Genomic DNA, 16,036 nt, shown 5'->3' on the forward strand with positions numbered 1-16,036 from the left:
CTTGCTCATACTTCTCTTTTATTGAAGAACAAATTGAGCCTAGTGACACAACAGATTCCAGATTATGTTGTGTTACCTACATTAGAAGTTTGTTCCAAGTCTTTCTCAATCAATGATCGAATTGTAGTATTAATAACCCGAGGTGGGAGTAGAAGAAATGGAAGCCAAGGGGTGCAGATTTTTCAGTTTTGAACTCATTATGGAAAGATTGGCCAGAAGAGAAGTCACCCAAGGAATTTAAATCTACAAGCTACCAATTTGAGTTACATGACCATAAAAGATGTGACAGAAAATGTGAAATATGAAATAATTTTCCTCTGGGGGCTTCAAACCTATGAATAGAAATTGGGGAGTAATAAAGCTATAAAATTAAAGGTTTAAACTAGATAGGTAAAATCTCTTCCAAATTTAAATCCTTTTGTTCCATGAATAGAAACTAGATTTCCCCAGTAGTGGAATATTTGAAGAAGGGCATGGTTTACCTTGGTCTTTTGATTCAGCTTGTGCAAAATCCTCCAGGGATTGTTCCAGCAGATCTGCCAACTTATTCATTATCTGAGAGCGGTCCTGGGGGCTTGTGGATGACCAACGGGGAAAGGCATCTTTAGCAGCCGTGACTGCTGCTTCAATCTTTGAAAAGCAAATGGAAGAGTCAGAGCGTTGCTGTTCCCTAATTGATAAGTCGTGGTAGCATCCATAAGGAGTTCTTGTGGAAGCTCTCCTTGGTATGTGTCATTACCCAGAAAACCTCTTTCGGTAAAACAAGATTCAAGGATTACTGATGATTGACAGAGTCCTGAGATGAGACAGGGAAATAAGAAGCACTAACTTTTCTATATTCAAGGATGGTAGAGTGGAAAATACACTAGATAGAGAATCAGACCTGAGACCTGATTTTGATTTGATGATTACCTAGCTAGCTGTGTGAGAGCTGTCAGGTCACTACATATCTCTGGATTGCAATTTCTTCATCTGTAAAATGAGGTTGAACACAATCTCTTGAAATTCTAATTTCTATGAGTCTCAGTTCATGCATTATTTGCTTTCTTTAAGTCAGTATTTTTCCCCATTCTCTTTCCTTTTTAATTGTTAAAAGGTATTCTGGGATGGTTCTGACTTAGGTAGATGGGGAGGGAAGATATTGGGGAAAAGAGGAGATCTGTAGAAGATTCTTCAAGTCACACTGTCTAGGCAGAGAGATTTCTACATTCTCAGACTTGCTTAGAGGCAGACTTTGGAAGGCAGTCAGGGTGGCCACTAGGTAGGCTATATATCATCCCATGCTGACAAGACATCAGAAAGGATTTGCAGAAAACAAGAATTTAGGGTTTAAGGCTTCTGAAAAGCAGTGACTTGCGGTATTAGGAGAATGGAGCTCATTGACAGATTTCTTTACCCCAATGTTCCCTCACCTATGCCAGTGGCTCTTAAAGGGTATGTCATAAACTTAATGAAGGTGTACAAGAAAAATATCAACTCTCCTTCTCCTTCCTTCTGTACATACCCCAAGATGTCCACATGCTCAAACCCCATGCTCAACAGCAGTTTGCTACCTGCACATATGAAAAAAAAAAAAACTCACACCTCTCTATTATGAGTGGGGAAATTAAAATAAGTAGAGGATTAGGGATTGGGGGAGAGGAATCCTAAAGCTTGGGAAATGGATCTGCAGGCCTTTACTGAATCTAACTTACTAAAACTCCCTGCCTCCAACTGAGATCTTCAAGCACAGACTAGATAATTTTGTGTCATATAACAGTGGGAATATTTTGTTGTATGATTTGGACTAATGGGTTACTAAAGATATTTCCAATCCTCAAAATCTGTGATTCTCTGATTCAGTGTGTTTTGAGTGAAAGAAAAAATAAATAAATAAATTGAAAACTACATGGTCTAGATCCTATGGTTGAAAGCTTTAATTTACAGTGTAAAGCAATTGAATCCAAATTGGAGTGAAGTATATCACCAATAAGGTCTAAGTCAAAAGAGAATGTAATTCACATTTATATAGTGCTTTGAGACTTCTAAGGTTATTTCTTCATTCTTTTTTTATTTATTTAAGGCAATGTGGTTAAGTGACTGCCCAAGGTCACACAGCTAGGCAATTATTAAGTGTCTGAGGTCAAATTTGAACTCAGGACCTCCTGACTCCAGGACCTGTGCTCTACCCACTGCATCACCTAGCTGCCCATGTCATTCCTACACAACTTCCCTGATAGGTAGGTAATACTAGTGGATAGAGTCCTAGGCCTGGAGTCCAGAAGATCAGGATTCAAATCCAGATTCAGATACTTGGTCATATAACCCTGGGTAAATCACTTAATCTTTGCCTTAGTTTCCTCAAAGTAAAATAAGGATTTATAGTGCCTACTTCTGAGGAATGCTATGAAGCTCAAATGCAATTTGTTGTGTCGAAACTTTTCTTGGCAAATAATAGCTGCTATAGAAAGACTAGTTGTTGCTCCAGCAACTTCTACCACCACTTTTATTTTATGAGATGAGAAAATTGAGGTTAAATAACTTGTTGCTTATGAGAACAATAGCCTAAAGCTCTACTCTATGCAGATTGGCTAATTTTTTCTATATATGTGTTTCAGAACTATATACATTCAATCATGTATCTTTTCCTTACTCTTTGGGAATCACCTAAAATTTTGATTCTTTTGGGATCACAGTGTTTCATAAATCCTTAGTCACATAGCATAACTGAGATAATATTGATAATATTAAAAAGATGGTTTCTTCGCCAATGAACAGCTTGGCATTCTTCAAATTCAACCTACTATTTCTTTCTATTATCTATCTGCAATTCTTGGTTTACTTGATGGGCTAGCTCAATTGGTTGCCCATCCATCCAACTATATGTGAAATCTGGGCAACAAGAATTCTTTATAAATAGTTTTCTATTTTTTCCCTGCCTTATATCTCATGGAAATGGAAGTGAGAGAGGGAGATGTAAATGAAGAGTAGAGGAATATGTATGTTTTCAGGGAGAATTTGGAGAATTCTTTTGGCGAATACCTGTAATCTCATCTGTTTGCCAAGGAACTTCTAATACTATCCTAGAATGACACCTTTCCTAGAACTTAGTAATTTTAGGGAATTGTCCAGGAAAGGGGAAGGCACTAAGTAGTTAAGTGACTTGTTCAGGGTCAAATGTGACACCACATCTCAGAGGCAGGTCTTCCTCACTCAAGATAGGCAGCTCTCTATTCACTAATCCAAGTTGCTTCTTCTATAGCTCTATTAAAGACTTTGAAAGATTCACTGGAGGGGTCATAGTTGTTCTTCTTAGTTTCAGAGGATATAACTGAACAGAACTCACAGAGAGGAAGATTTCAGCTCCACATCAGGGAAGTCTTTGTAACTGTTAGAGGAGTTGTATTACTTCTCATGCAGGAGCTAGATAATCAGCTATACGGAAGTGATGTATAAAAGGGATTCGAGCTCTGCTGCAAATTGGACAAATGAATTCAGTGGTCTTTCTAAACTTTTTCAGAAGATTCTATGGTTCTGTGGAACATAAAGTAGGTCACCATCCATCTAAAACAATATAGGACAGGGAAAGTAAAAGACTGTGTTCACTTCTTCATCTGATCATAATAGGAATATTTCTTGTGGGTGAGTGGGGAAGTGAATATTTGTTATGTGTGTACTAGGAAGCAATTAGAGTAGAGGTGGAAAAATAAATGTTAAGTCAGGGCAGAGGTCAAAATCTTTACTATTATTGGCTATGTGGCCATGGGAAGTCTCAATCTTTTCTGTAAAATGAAGAGGTTGTATTGTGTCATCTTTAAGATCTCTTCTAACTCCAAGTCCTGTAATCCTCTTAACATCTTAACCTCTAAAGTTTGATTATGCTAGGGATCTATAGGAGATGCATAATTTTCTGCCCTAAAAATACCTTGATCAAACAAGAACATTTCTAGATATCCCAGTGCTAGGATGACACCTCTCTAGCTTGAGTCAAAACCAAAGTTTTAGTTACAGTTTAACCAACTAGCCTTCATCTTATTGCTAATATTTACCTACAGGAATGCAAAAGTTTAAAGGTTTAAAATAAAGCAGCAAAGACAAAAAAAAATGAAGCTGGTGTGGCTGTTCTTCAGAACTTCTGATTAAATTCAATACATGACTGCTAGGACTTTACTAGAAGCCAAGGAAATGGAGTTCAAGTCCAAGTTGTCATTTATTAGCTATATAATCTAGGGCAAGTACTCCGTAAATCTCAAACTTCTCACCTCTATAATAACTAGATAAGCCCAATAATCCTTTCTAGCTTTGAGAATTTTAAAGTATTTCTGCACTCAACCACAAAAAAAGTGGTTTCCTCAAAAACAAAACCTGATCTGCAAAGCTTGAGCTATAAATTAGGTGATATTTTATTTCCTGACCACAAATTAAATGCTAACTATAGGTTAAAAAGAATTATTATGCTTTGCACCATAATAATTGGTAAGGATGCTCATTCTCTGTGAACATGCTTCTTAGTATCTTTATAAAACTACATATTAGATTTTTTATGTTTTAACAGCTCATATCATTACCCAACTAATTTTCATTCAAAGGAAAAATAAAAGTTCCATTTAATTGCTTTATAGTAGTGAAAAAAAGGTCCATCCTGAATACCACACAGTAATTATTAGAAATTTAGGGCCCTTTCAGCTCCAAAGCTATGATATCATGATCATATTTTCAATAAAAGTAAAGTGTGTTGGGAAACCAAACAGTATAGCTCCACTTCCAAGCAAGGGGAAGGCAAATGTAAAGGATAGGAATTCCTCAGAGAATTCCCAGAGAACTAACTTTAAAGAGCTTCATTTTTTTCACTTCTGTAACTTTTTTTTTACATCAAATCCAGAGGGGTAGAGAATTTAGGAAATATCCTGTGGGGAAAATTGCAGCAAAGGGAATAAGAAAATATCAAACACATTAATGAATCTAACATAATATTTCAAAAATCACAATAATCAGAGACTCCAAATCTGCAAATAGAAAATAACTAATAGCAACAACAAAAGAAATAGAAAAAATGCTATAGAAATAGAAAATTTAAATACATAAGACTAGCCACTGCTTAGACAATATTGAAAAAAAAGCAAATTGGCAAAACGTTAAGATTAAGATTAGTCAAATTTCTGTGTTATTTTTGACATCAAAATGGGGTAGAATCTTAAATTGATATTATTTATTATACAATGAATTCAATGAATTAATATGAATCAGCTTGCCAAGATCCATCTAATGTTTTAACAGTTTCTACTTCAGAGTTACCATCCTTTTCTCCCTTTTTGTTTAGAAAAAATTCCTTCAAGTTATCAATGCATTTTAAAAAGTCAACTCACCTCTTCTTTGCCACTGTCTGGAACTTTGCAATATACCTCCCCTGTAGATGGGTCATAGGAATCTATGTGTGAATTACAAGGAATAAATTTGCCAGCAATAAAATTTTCCAACTCCAAAAAGGGCTTCTGTCCTGCCATTTTTTTAACCAACTTTCTGCTTTCACTATTTTGCAACTCTGCTAACTGAGCACACATAGCTTTATTTGTTCCTCAAGTTAAGTCTCCTCCCCCTTTTTAAACCCATTAATTAATCAGTAGCTTAATTGATCCATCAAAGACATGCGGGAAGACAGTAGTTGTCCTTAAAAGAGGTAAATTCTTGTGGAGATATCCAACTTGTGAACTGAGGATACCAGGGACCTGAAATGAACCTTTTTACCATTAAAGAATTTTTCCATGTATTAATCTGGTTTTATTCTTACAATAAATCTTCCATCAAAACAGATTAGTTAATCAGATTAGAATGACACAAGTTCAGAGCTGAAAAGACCTCCAGAGGTCTTCAATTTCTTCCAACTCATGCTTGAAATTTTTCTTACAAAATAACTAGTAAGTGTACAACTCTTGAAAACCTCCGCTGAGGGGATCATAGATTTAGATTTAGATTTAGATTTAGATTTAGATTTAGATTTAGATTTAGATTTAGATTTAGAGGCCAGCTAGTTTGTATCCATTCATTTTATAGTTGAGGAAAGTAAAGTGGAACAACGAGGGCTCCCAAAATCAGTAATCTTTCTCATTAATCAGTAACACTTTCTGGGGCAGCTAGGTGGCACAGTGGATATAGTGCTATCCTGGGAGTCAGGAGGACATGAGTTCAAATCTGAACTCAGATACTTACCTAAACTCTGGGCAGGTCACAACCCTGTTTGACTCAGTTTCCTCATCTTTTAAATGAGTTAGAAAGAAAATGGCAAAACACTCCAGTATCTTTGCCAAGAAAATCTCAAATGTGGTCATAAAGAATCTGACATGACTAATGAACCTCCCCCCACAAAAAAGACAACCTTCTGAGGTAATACAATCTCTTTTTGAACAGTGCTAATCTCAAAATTTTCCCAATATCAAGGGGAAATCTACTTTTGCAATTTCACCCTTTGCTCCTAGTTCTGCCCTTTAAAAACTAATCAGAATAATTTTAGTCAATTCAAGTTGAGTCATTTTAAAAATATAAGCCCTAAACTGTATGTGAAGCAATCAAAGGGACTGAGAATGCAAGGACAAAAACAAAGATCTTTGCCCCCAAGGAACTTATATTCCACCAGAAAGGCAAAATAATTTTATAAAAGAGAGTATTGTCACCTGAACTGACTTTGAAAGAGGAAGATGAGGCTGTCATTGTCCTTTGTCTTTGAAGAGGACCAATGATATCATAGGTGGCCTTGACTTGAACAGGAATTGGTTTTAAGTGAGGACAAGTTGCACAAACTTGTCAATCCTCTTCTCTATTCCAGAGTCAACAAAACCCAGCAGCAAGACAAAAGTTAAGGAAACCAAGAAAGTGAGAAGGTGCAAAGGTAGGAATTTTGTATACTGGAAAAAAAAAACTAGCAAGTCAATGTTATTGGAAAAGGGAGTAATACAAAATAAAAATAGATGAGAGACATATAGTGAAAGGCTTATTTTAAATGTCAGGGTTTGCTTTTTAATCTAAAGGTATTATAAGAGTCAATGAAGATTTTTTTTTAGATAAAAGCTAAGAGTGATGAGAAAGGAATAGATGCCAGAGCTGCTATGGAGTTAAGATAAAAATGGTCTGATAAATAATGAATATGAAGTTTGAAGGAATTTTGGAACCATGTACAAAGGGCAACCCTTTGTGCATACCCTTTGATCCAGCAATACCACTACTGAGTGTATGATGAAGGAATGATGAAAAGGGGTAAAAACATCACTTGTACAAAAATATTCATAGCAGCCCTGTTTGTGGTGTCAAAGAATTGGAAATCAAGTAAATGTCCTTCAATTGGGGAATGGCTTAGCAAACTGTGGTATATATATGTCTTGGAACACTATTGTTCTATTAGAAACCAGAAGGGACGGGATTTCAGGGAAGCCTGGAAGGATTTGCATGAACTGATGCTGAGTGAGATGAGCAGAACCAGAAAAACACTGTATACCCTAACAGCAACATGAGGGTGATGATCAACCTTCATGGACTCGCTCATTCCATCAGTGCAACAATCAGGGACAATTTGGGGCTCTCTGCAATGGAGAATACTGTCTGTATCCAGAGAAACAACTGACTGTGGAGTTTGAACAAAGACCAAGGACTATTACCTTTAATTTAGGGGAAAAAAACCTGATATCTTATTGTCTGATCTTGCTATCTCTTATACTTTATGTTTCTTCCTTAAGGATATGATTTCTCTCTCATCACATTCAATTTGGATCAATGTACAACATGGAAACAAAGTAAAATCTGGTAAACTGCCTTCTGGGGGGGGGAAGAGGGAAGTAAGATTACAGGGAAAATTGTAAAATTCAAAATAAATAAAATCTTTTTAATTCAAAAAAGAATAACTCCAAGATAATAAAGCTGGGTTATTGCATAGATGGTAGTACTATCAAGAGAAATAAAGAAGAAAAAATGTGTTGTTTTGAACATACTGAATTTGAGATGCCAACAAGCAGGCAGGTGAAACTACCTCTCAGGAATTTCGTGTTAGGGAACTAGAATTCAGGTGACAGATTAAGACAGCATATGTAGAATCTGGAGTTGGCAAAGAGATGTTATCCTATGGACCTAAAGAAATCAGTAAAGGAGAGAGAGTACAGAAAGAGAAGTGGGCACCCACTGGTTCACTGGGTGGCTCTTATCCTTTGTTATCTAAGGACACTGAAGTAACATCACTATAGAGACAAATGGCAGTGTGTTTAACTATGACTGATCAGACCAAAACAAGCTTGGAATGCTCTACCACAGGTGGGGCACAAATAGCTCACGTGAACACCTGGGCTAGGTACTCTAAACTTACATATGACACATTTCCTTTAATCTGCTTCAATTCTACCTCACTCATAGAGCACAGCACCCTCTCTGGTGAGGGCATCCTATGCTGGGCAGGCCTGGTCCAGTGTCTCCCATGCTGTTCACTCAGTTCTAAAGTTCTTGAGAGACCTTCAGGGTGTACCTGTAATGCTTCTTCTGATACTCTTGTAAGCAATTGCCCTGGATGAGTTCTCCCTAAAATAGTCTTTTTGGTAAGCCTATGTTTGGAATTCTAACAACATGGCCAGTTCATCTCAATTACAACCTCTGTAGTAATGTTTGAATGCTTAGCAGTTTAACTCAAGAAAGGATGGCAGTGGGGGGCAGCTAGGTGGCACTGTGAATAGAACACTGACCCTGGAATCAGGAGGACATAAGTTCAAATCTGGCCTTAGACACTTAATAATTGCCTAGCTGGGAGACCTGGAGTGAAAAAAAAAAAAACCTAATAAAAAAGAGAGAGAAAGAATTGCAGGGTCTGGTATCTTCTCTTAACAGCTGTTCTTTCAAGATCTTCTTAAGACAGTTTAAATGAAAGCAATTTAATTTCCTGGCATGGAACTGTTAGACTGTCCAGGTTTCATAGTCATAGAGCAATGAGCTCTGGAGATTTTCAGCTTTTTAGTCAATCTAACACCTCTTCTCTCCCATACTTTCCTTTGGGGCCTCCCAAATACCAAGCTCACTCTGGAAATGCATGTGCCAAGTTCTTTATCAATGTGTACCTCCCTGGAAAGGACAATGCTAAGGTAAGTAAACTTATCCACAGTATTCAAAACTTCTCCATTTGCTGTAATCAGTGGTTCCACATATGGATGGTGCGGTGTTGTCTGATGGAGCACCTGTGGTTTTTTTGGTGTTGATTTTTGGTCAAAATGAGCACGAACAGCAGAGAATCGATCCATACTTTGCTGCATCTCAGCTTCAGAAGCTGCATTGAGCACAATCTTCTGCAAACAGAAGATCACACACTAACTCTCCCTCCACTTTGGTCTTGGTTTGTAGCCTTTTCAAGCTGAAGAATGTCCCATCAGTGTCATAGTTGACCTTGAGGTCATGTTCATCCTCAATTAAGGTGTTTAATAACATGGCCATAAACATCAGGCTAAAAAGCATGGGTGGAACTTCTGGCCAAGGTGGTAGACAGAAGATAGGCACTGTGCTAAGGTTTCCTGGTTTCCCCTCAGAAAAAAATATGCAAGAAACCTCTTACCAGAAATCCAATTAAGAAAACTGAGGAAGAGAAGCTAAGAGAACATCTACTAAAAGGTCTGTCTCTGGGGATCATAGGTGAACTGGAAGCAGAGAACAAAGAACCAGCCGGGGCTGTGTGAGAAATGGACTAACCTAAGACCAGCCACAGAAGCACTGACTGAAGGAGCCAGGGTCTGAGGCTGCTGACTCTTTGGCTGTGGAAGTGGAGGTCGGGGGGAGTCCCAGCAGGGCTGGAGGGTGAGTTCTCCAGCACAGAGAGCTGCAGAGAACTGCTGGACATCAGTCTGCTCAGCTCAGGCCCCCTTCCCAGAACAAACACTCTAACAGCAGCCCCCACCCCCTGGTTCAGGTGGAAAGTAGAGCTCCCTCAGCTGAACAGTAAGATCAACTCCCTCCCCAGAGCCCAGTCCATTGTTTAAGGATACTTAAGTGTCCAGCAGCACCACCTACCCCCTCTAGGCCTAGGGAGAGAGCCTCAAATCAAGGCCACAGACACTCCAGAGAAAGCAACCAGCACTCCCCGCTGGCCAGCTAACTTGGTGTTACTAAACCCAGTGGGCAAAGACTCTAGGGTTTTCAAAACCAAACCTCTGTGCGTCAGTCCCTCCTCCACCACAAGATCCTAGGAAAATGAAGAAAGGCCAGCATGGGGGGGGGACACTGAAAGCTTCTTTGAAGACACATATCCTAACCCAGAGAGATCTAAAACTTCTGAGGAGAATATGAATTGGTATCAAGCCCAGAAAGACTTCCTAGAAGAAGGAGTTTAAAAATCAGTTGGAAAAAGTGGGAAAATAAATTCAAGAGAAAATTAACTCCTTGCAAGAGAAAAGTAATATCTCACAAAAAGAAAACAAATCCTTGGAAAATACAATTGGACAAATGCAAAAAGAAAATAATTCTCTCAAAACTACATTTGTGGGAAAAAAAATTACATTTGGTCAAATGGAAAACTCCTTCAAAAATAGAATTGACCAATTGGAAAAGGAGTTGCAACAGGTAAATGAAGAAAATTCTTCTCTAAAAAAAGAATGGAATCTGTGGAAACTAATGACTTCATGAGACAACAAGAATCTGTTAACTAAACAAAACCAAAAAATCGAATAGAGGAAAATGTAAAATACCTCATCAGCAAAACCACTGACCTCAAGAATAGAACCAGGAGAGACAACCTAAGAATCATTGGGATGTCTGAAAACATTGAAGAGAAAAAAAGCCTGGACTTAATAATACAGGAGTTAGTGAAGCAAAACTGCCCTGAAATCATGGAACCAGAAGACAAAATAGTTATTGAAAGAATGCATAGATCCCCTCTGGAAAGAGATCCTCAAATGAAAACACCAAGGAATACTGTGGCCAAATTCCAGAATAATCAGATAAAAGAGAAAATCCTGCAAGCAGCCAAAAAGAAACAATTTAGATAACAAGGAGCCACAGTAAGGATTACACAGGACCTGGCTGCATCAACATTAAGGGATTGAAGGGACTGGAATGAGATATTCTGAAGAGCAAGGGAGCTTGGAATGCAGCCAGGAATCCACTACCCAGCAAAAATGAGCCTTCTCTTCCAGGGGGAAAAAGATGAACATTTAAATGGGAGGTTTCCAACATTTTTCCAACATTTCCTGATGAAAAGACCAGAACTAAATAGAAAAGCTGAACATCAAACAGAAGGCTCAAGAGACACATGAAAAGTTAAAAAAAAAAGGGGGTAAAGGAAAGAAACCTGCTATCCAATAAAATGAAACTGGCCATATTCCCACCTGGGAGAAAGATTCTCATAACTCTCAGGAATTGTAACTCTATTAGAGAGAATATACTTAACCAGAAGTGATGGACACTCATGAGATATCTGTGACTTTGATTGATAGAATGATTTAAAAACAATATTTTCTTAAAGGGAAGGGGACAGTAAAGAGACTGGAGAATGGAGGAAATTGAGTGGGGTGAATCATATTACATAAAGAGGTCCAGAGGACCTATTGCAATAGAGTGGAAGAAAGGAAGGGGTGAAACTGCCTTAATCTTACTCTCATCATATTAGGCCTAAAGATAACATATATATGCACTCAGTTAAATTGAGAAACTTATTTTACCTTTCAAGAATTAAAAGGGTAAAGGGGGAGGGGAGGAAAAGAGGAACTAACAGAAGCAAGAAGGGGCATATGGAAAGGGGAAAGAAAGGGGAGGAGAACTAGATACAAGGGGGAGAACACTCTGAAGGTGCTGATATTCAGAAACAAAATACTGGGGAATATGGATAAAGTGAAAAAGGGGGAAAATATAAGCAGTGAAGATAGCATGGAGGGCAATAAAGAGTTAGTAATTATAAATTTGAATGTGAATGGGATGAACTCTCCCATAAAACATAAGTGAATAGCAGACTGGATTAAAAAGCAAAATCCTACAATATGCTGCTTACAAGGAAACTCATTTGAAGCAAAGAGATACATAAAGAGTAAAGGTAAAAGGTTGGAGCAAAATATATTTTGCTTCAGCTGAAGTGAAAAAGGCAGGGGTATTAATGCATATCGCAGGCAAAGCAGCTGCAAAAAATAGATCTCATTAAAAGAGATAATGAAGGAAACTATATCTTCCTAAAAGGTACCATAGACAATGAAGCAATTTCAATACTAAATATGTATGCACTAAGTGGTATAGCATAAAATTTTTAGAGAATTTGAATGAGTTACAGGAAGACATAGACACCAAAACTCTTCTAGTGAGAGACCTCAACCTCCCAGTCTCAAATTTTGATAAAACTAACTAAAAATAAACAAGAAAGAAGTTAAGAAGTAAATATTAGAAAACCTAGACATGATAGACCTTTGGAGAAAGTTGAATGGGGATAAAAAGGAATATACTTTTTTTTCTGCAGTACATGGCACTTACACAAAAATTGACCATGTACTAGGGCATAAAAACAGAAATAGTGATCCTTCTCAGATCATAATGCAACAAAAATCACATGCAATAATGGGCCAGGGAGAGATTAACCTTAAAACTAATTGGAAACTAAATAAACTCATTTTAAAGAATGAATGGATCAAACAACAAATTATAGGAAAAAATTAATGATTTCATCCTAGATAATGACAATAACAAGACAACATACCAAAACTTATGAGATACAGTCAAGGAAGTTGTCAGGGGATATATCATATCTTTAAATGCTTACATGAATAAATTGTAGAAAGAAGAAATCAATGAACTAAAAATACAACTAAAAAATTAGAGAAAGAACAAATTAACCCCCCCAATTAAATACCAAATTAAAAATTCTAAAAATTAAAGGAGAATTTTTAAAATCAAAAGCAAGAAAACTATTGGATTAATAAATAAAACCAAGAGTTGATTTTATGAAAAAACAATAAAATTGACAAGCCTCTGGTTAATTTGATTAAAAAAAGAAAGTAGAAAACAAAATTACCAGTATCATAAATGAAAAAGGTGAACTCATCACAATGAGGAGTAAAGTAACAATGTAGAATTATTTTGCACAACTGTATGCTCATAAATTTGATAATCTAAGTGAAAGGGATGAATATTTACAAAAAATTATAAGTTGCCCAAGTTAAATGATGAGGAAATTAAATACTTAAATAATCCTGTCTCAGAAAAAGAAATTCAACAAGCTATTATTGTACTCCCTAAGAAAAAAATCTCCAGGTCAGATGGATTCACAAGTGAATTCTATTAAACATTTAAGCAACAATTGATTCCGTTTCTATATAAACTCTTTGGCAAAAAAGGTGAGGACAGAATTCTGCTCACCTCTTTCTCTGACACCAATATGGTGCTGGTGCCTAAACCAGGAAGAATCAAAACAGAGAAAGAAAATTATAGACCTATCTCCCTAAGGAATATAGATGCAAAAATCTTAAATAAAATCTTAGCAAAGTGATTACAACAAGTTATCACTGGGATAATATACTATGGCCAAGCAAGATTTATCCCAGGAATGCAGGGTTGGTTCAATATTAGGAAAACTGTTAGTTTAATTAACTATATCATTAACAAGCCTGTCAGAAATCTTATGATTATATCAATAGATGCTGAAAAAGCCTTTGACAAATGCAACATCCATTCCTACTAAAAACACTAGAGAACATAGGAATAAGTGGATCGTTCCTTAGAATGATAAGGAGTATCTATCTGAAACCATCAAGAAGCATTATATGCAATGGGGATAAGTTAAAGGCATTCCCAATAAGATCAAGCATGAAACAAGGATGCCTGTTATCACCACTACTCTTCAGTATTGTGTTAGAAATGTTAGCTTCAACAATAAGGGAAGAAAAAGAAATTGAAGGAATTTGAATTGGGAAGGAAGAAACAAAATTCTCACTCTTTGCAGATGACATGATAGTCTACCTAGAGAATCCTAAAAAATCATCTAAAAAACTGCTAGAAACAATTAGCAACTTTAGCAAAGTCACAGGATATAAAATAAACCCTCATAAATGCTCATCATTTCTATATATTACTAGCAAGATACAACAGCAAGAGCTAGAAAGAGAAATCCTATTCAAAATAACTTCAGACAATATAAAATACTTGGGAGTTTACCTGCCAAGGCAGACCCAGAAACTCTGAAAACAACTACAAAACACTTCTTTCACAAATAAAATCAGATTTTAAAAACTGGGCAAATATCAACTGCTCATGGATAAGCAGAGCTAATATAATAAATAAATATAATATAATAAAATTGAACTACTTATTTAGTTCCCTACAATCAAAATTCCAAAAATTTACTTTAATGAGTTAGAAAAAAAATTGTAAGTAAATTCATATGGAGAAATAAAAAGTCAAAAATTTCCAGGGACTTAATGAAAAAAGTACAAAAGAAGGTGGCTTAGCCCTATCAGATCTAAAATTGTATTATAAAGCATCAGTCATCAAAACTGTCTGGTATTGGCTAAGAAATAGAGTGGTAGTGTAGGGATGGCTAGGTGGGGCAGTGGATAGAGCACCGGCCCTGGAGTCAGGAGTACCTGAGTTGAAATCTGGCCTCAGACACTTAATAATTGCCTGTATGACCTTGGGCAAATCACTTAATCCCATTGCCTTGGGAGAAAAAAAGAAATAGAGTGGTGGATCAGTGGAAAAGACTAGGTACAATAACAGGAAATGATTATAGTGATCTGCTGTTTGAGAAACCCAAAGAGTCCAGCTTTTGGGATAAAAACTCTCCCTTTGATAAAAACTGTTGGGAAAATTGGAAGTTAGTATGGCAGGAACTTGGATTAGACCAACACCTCACACCCTATACCAAGATAAGATCAAAGTGGATACAGGATTTAGACATAAAAGACAATATTATAAGTAACCTAGGAAATCAAGTAATAGTTTACCTATCAGATATATGGAAAGAGAAGCAGTTTATGACCAAGGAAGAGATGGAGAACATCAAAAACAAACAAACTAGATAATTTTGATTATATTAAATTAAAAATCTTTTGCATAGACAAAACCACTGTAGCAATATTAAAAAAGTAATAAATTGGGAAATAAATTTTGTACTAGTATTTATGACAAAGGACTCATTTCTAAAATATATAGAGAACTGAGTCAAATTTATAAAAAAAATGAGTCATTCCCCAGTTGATAAATGGTCAAAGAATATGCAGAAGCAATTTACAGATAAGGAAATCAAAGTGATCCATAGTCATATGAAAAATTGCTCTAAATCATTACTTATTAGAGAAATGCAAATTAAAGTATCTCTGAGGTATCACCTCACACCTCTCAGCCTGACCAATGTGACCAGAAAGGACAACAATCAATGTTGGAAGGGATGTGGGAAATCTGGGACACTAATGCATTCTTCATGGAGCTAACTCATCCAACATTTTTGGAGGTAATTTGGAATTACCCCCAAAAGGCAATAAAAATGTACCCTTTGATCCAGCAATAATACTACTGGGTCTATACCCTGAAGAGATCATGAAAAAGGGAAAAATATCACTTGTACAAGAATATTCATAGTAGCCCTCTCTGTGATGGTAAAGAAATAGAAATTGAGTGAATGTCCATCAGTTGGGGAATGGTTGAACAAATTGTGGTATATGTTCATTTTGTAACATTATTGTTCTATTAGAAACCAGGAGGGATGGGAATTCATGGAATCCTGGAGGGATCTGCATGAACTGATATTGAGCAAGATGAACAGAACCAAAAGAACATTGTATAACATAACTGCAACATGGGGTTGATAATCAGTCTTAATGGACTTGCTCATTTCATAAGTGCAACAGTCAGGGACAATTCTGGGATATCTGCTATGGAGGATACCATCTGTATCCAGAGAAAGAATTGTGGAGTTTGAACAAAGACAAAAGACTATTACTTTTAATTCAAAAAAAGTTATCTTATTATATAATGTTGCTGTCTCTTATATTTTATTTTATTTTTTCCTTAAGGTTATGATTTCTCTCTCAACACAACTCAATTTAGATCAATTCATAGCATGGAAACATGG

At 36.4% G+C, this 16,036-nt stretch overlaps 1 protein-coding gene across 1 annotated transcript in view; it reads right to left on the bottom strand.

Moving 5' to 3' along the window:
• Window positions 1-5,622, bottom strand: part of ALDH8A1 (aldehyde dehydrogenase 8 family member A1) — a 41,579-nt gene extending 35,957 nt beyond the window's left edge. The window contains exons 1-2 of the mRNA XM_074187635.1: window positions 5,346-5,622; window positions 483-630 (exon numbers count right to left, since the gene is read on the bottom strand). Of these exons, the coding sequence (XP_074043736.1) occupies window positions 483-630; window positions 5,346-5,540 (343 nt within the window). The 5' untranslated portion in view covers window positions 5,541-5,622. The remainder of the gene's footprint in view (window positions 1-482; window positions 631-5,345) is intronic.
• Window positions 5,623-16,036: the final 10,414 nt, after the last annotated feature.

Source organism: Macrotis lagotis, chromosome 5, assembly GCF_037893015.1.
Source record: "Macrotis lagotis isolate mMagLag1 chromosome 5, bilby.v1.9.chrom.fasta, whole genome shotgun sequence".
In the NCBI taxonomy this organism is placed as follows: domain Eukaryota; kingdom Metazoa; phylum Chordata; class Mammalia; order Peramelemorphia; family Peramelidae; genus Macrotis; species Macrotis lagotis.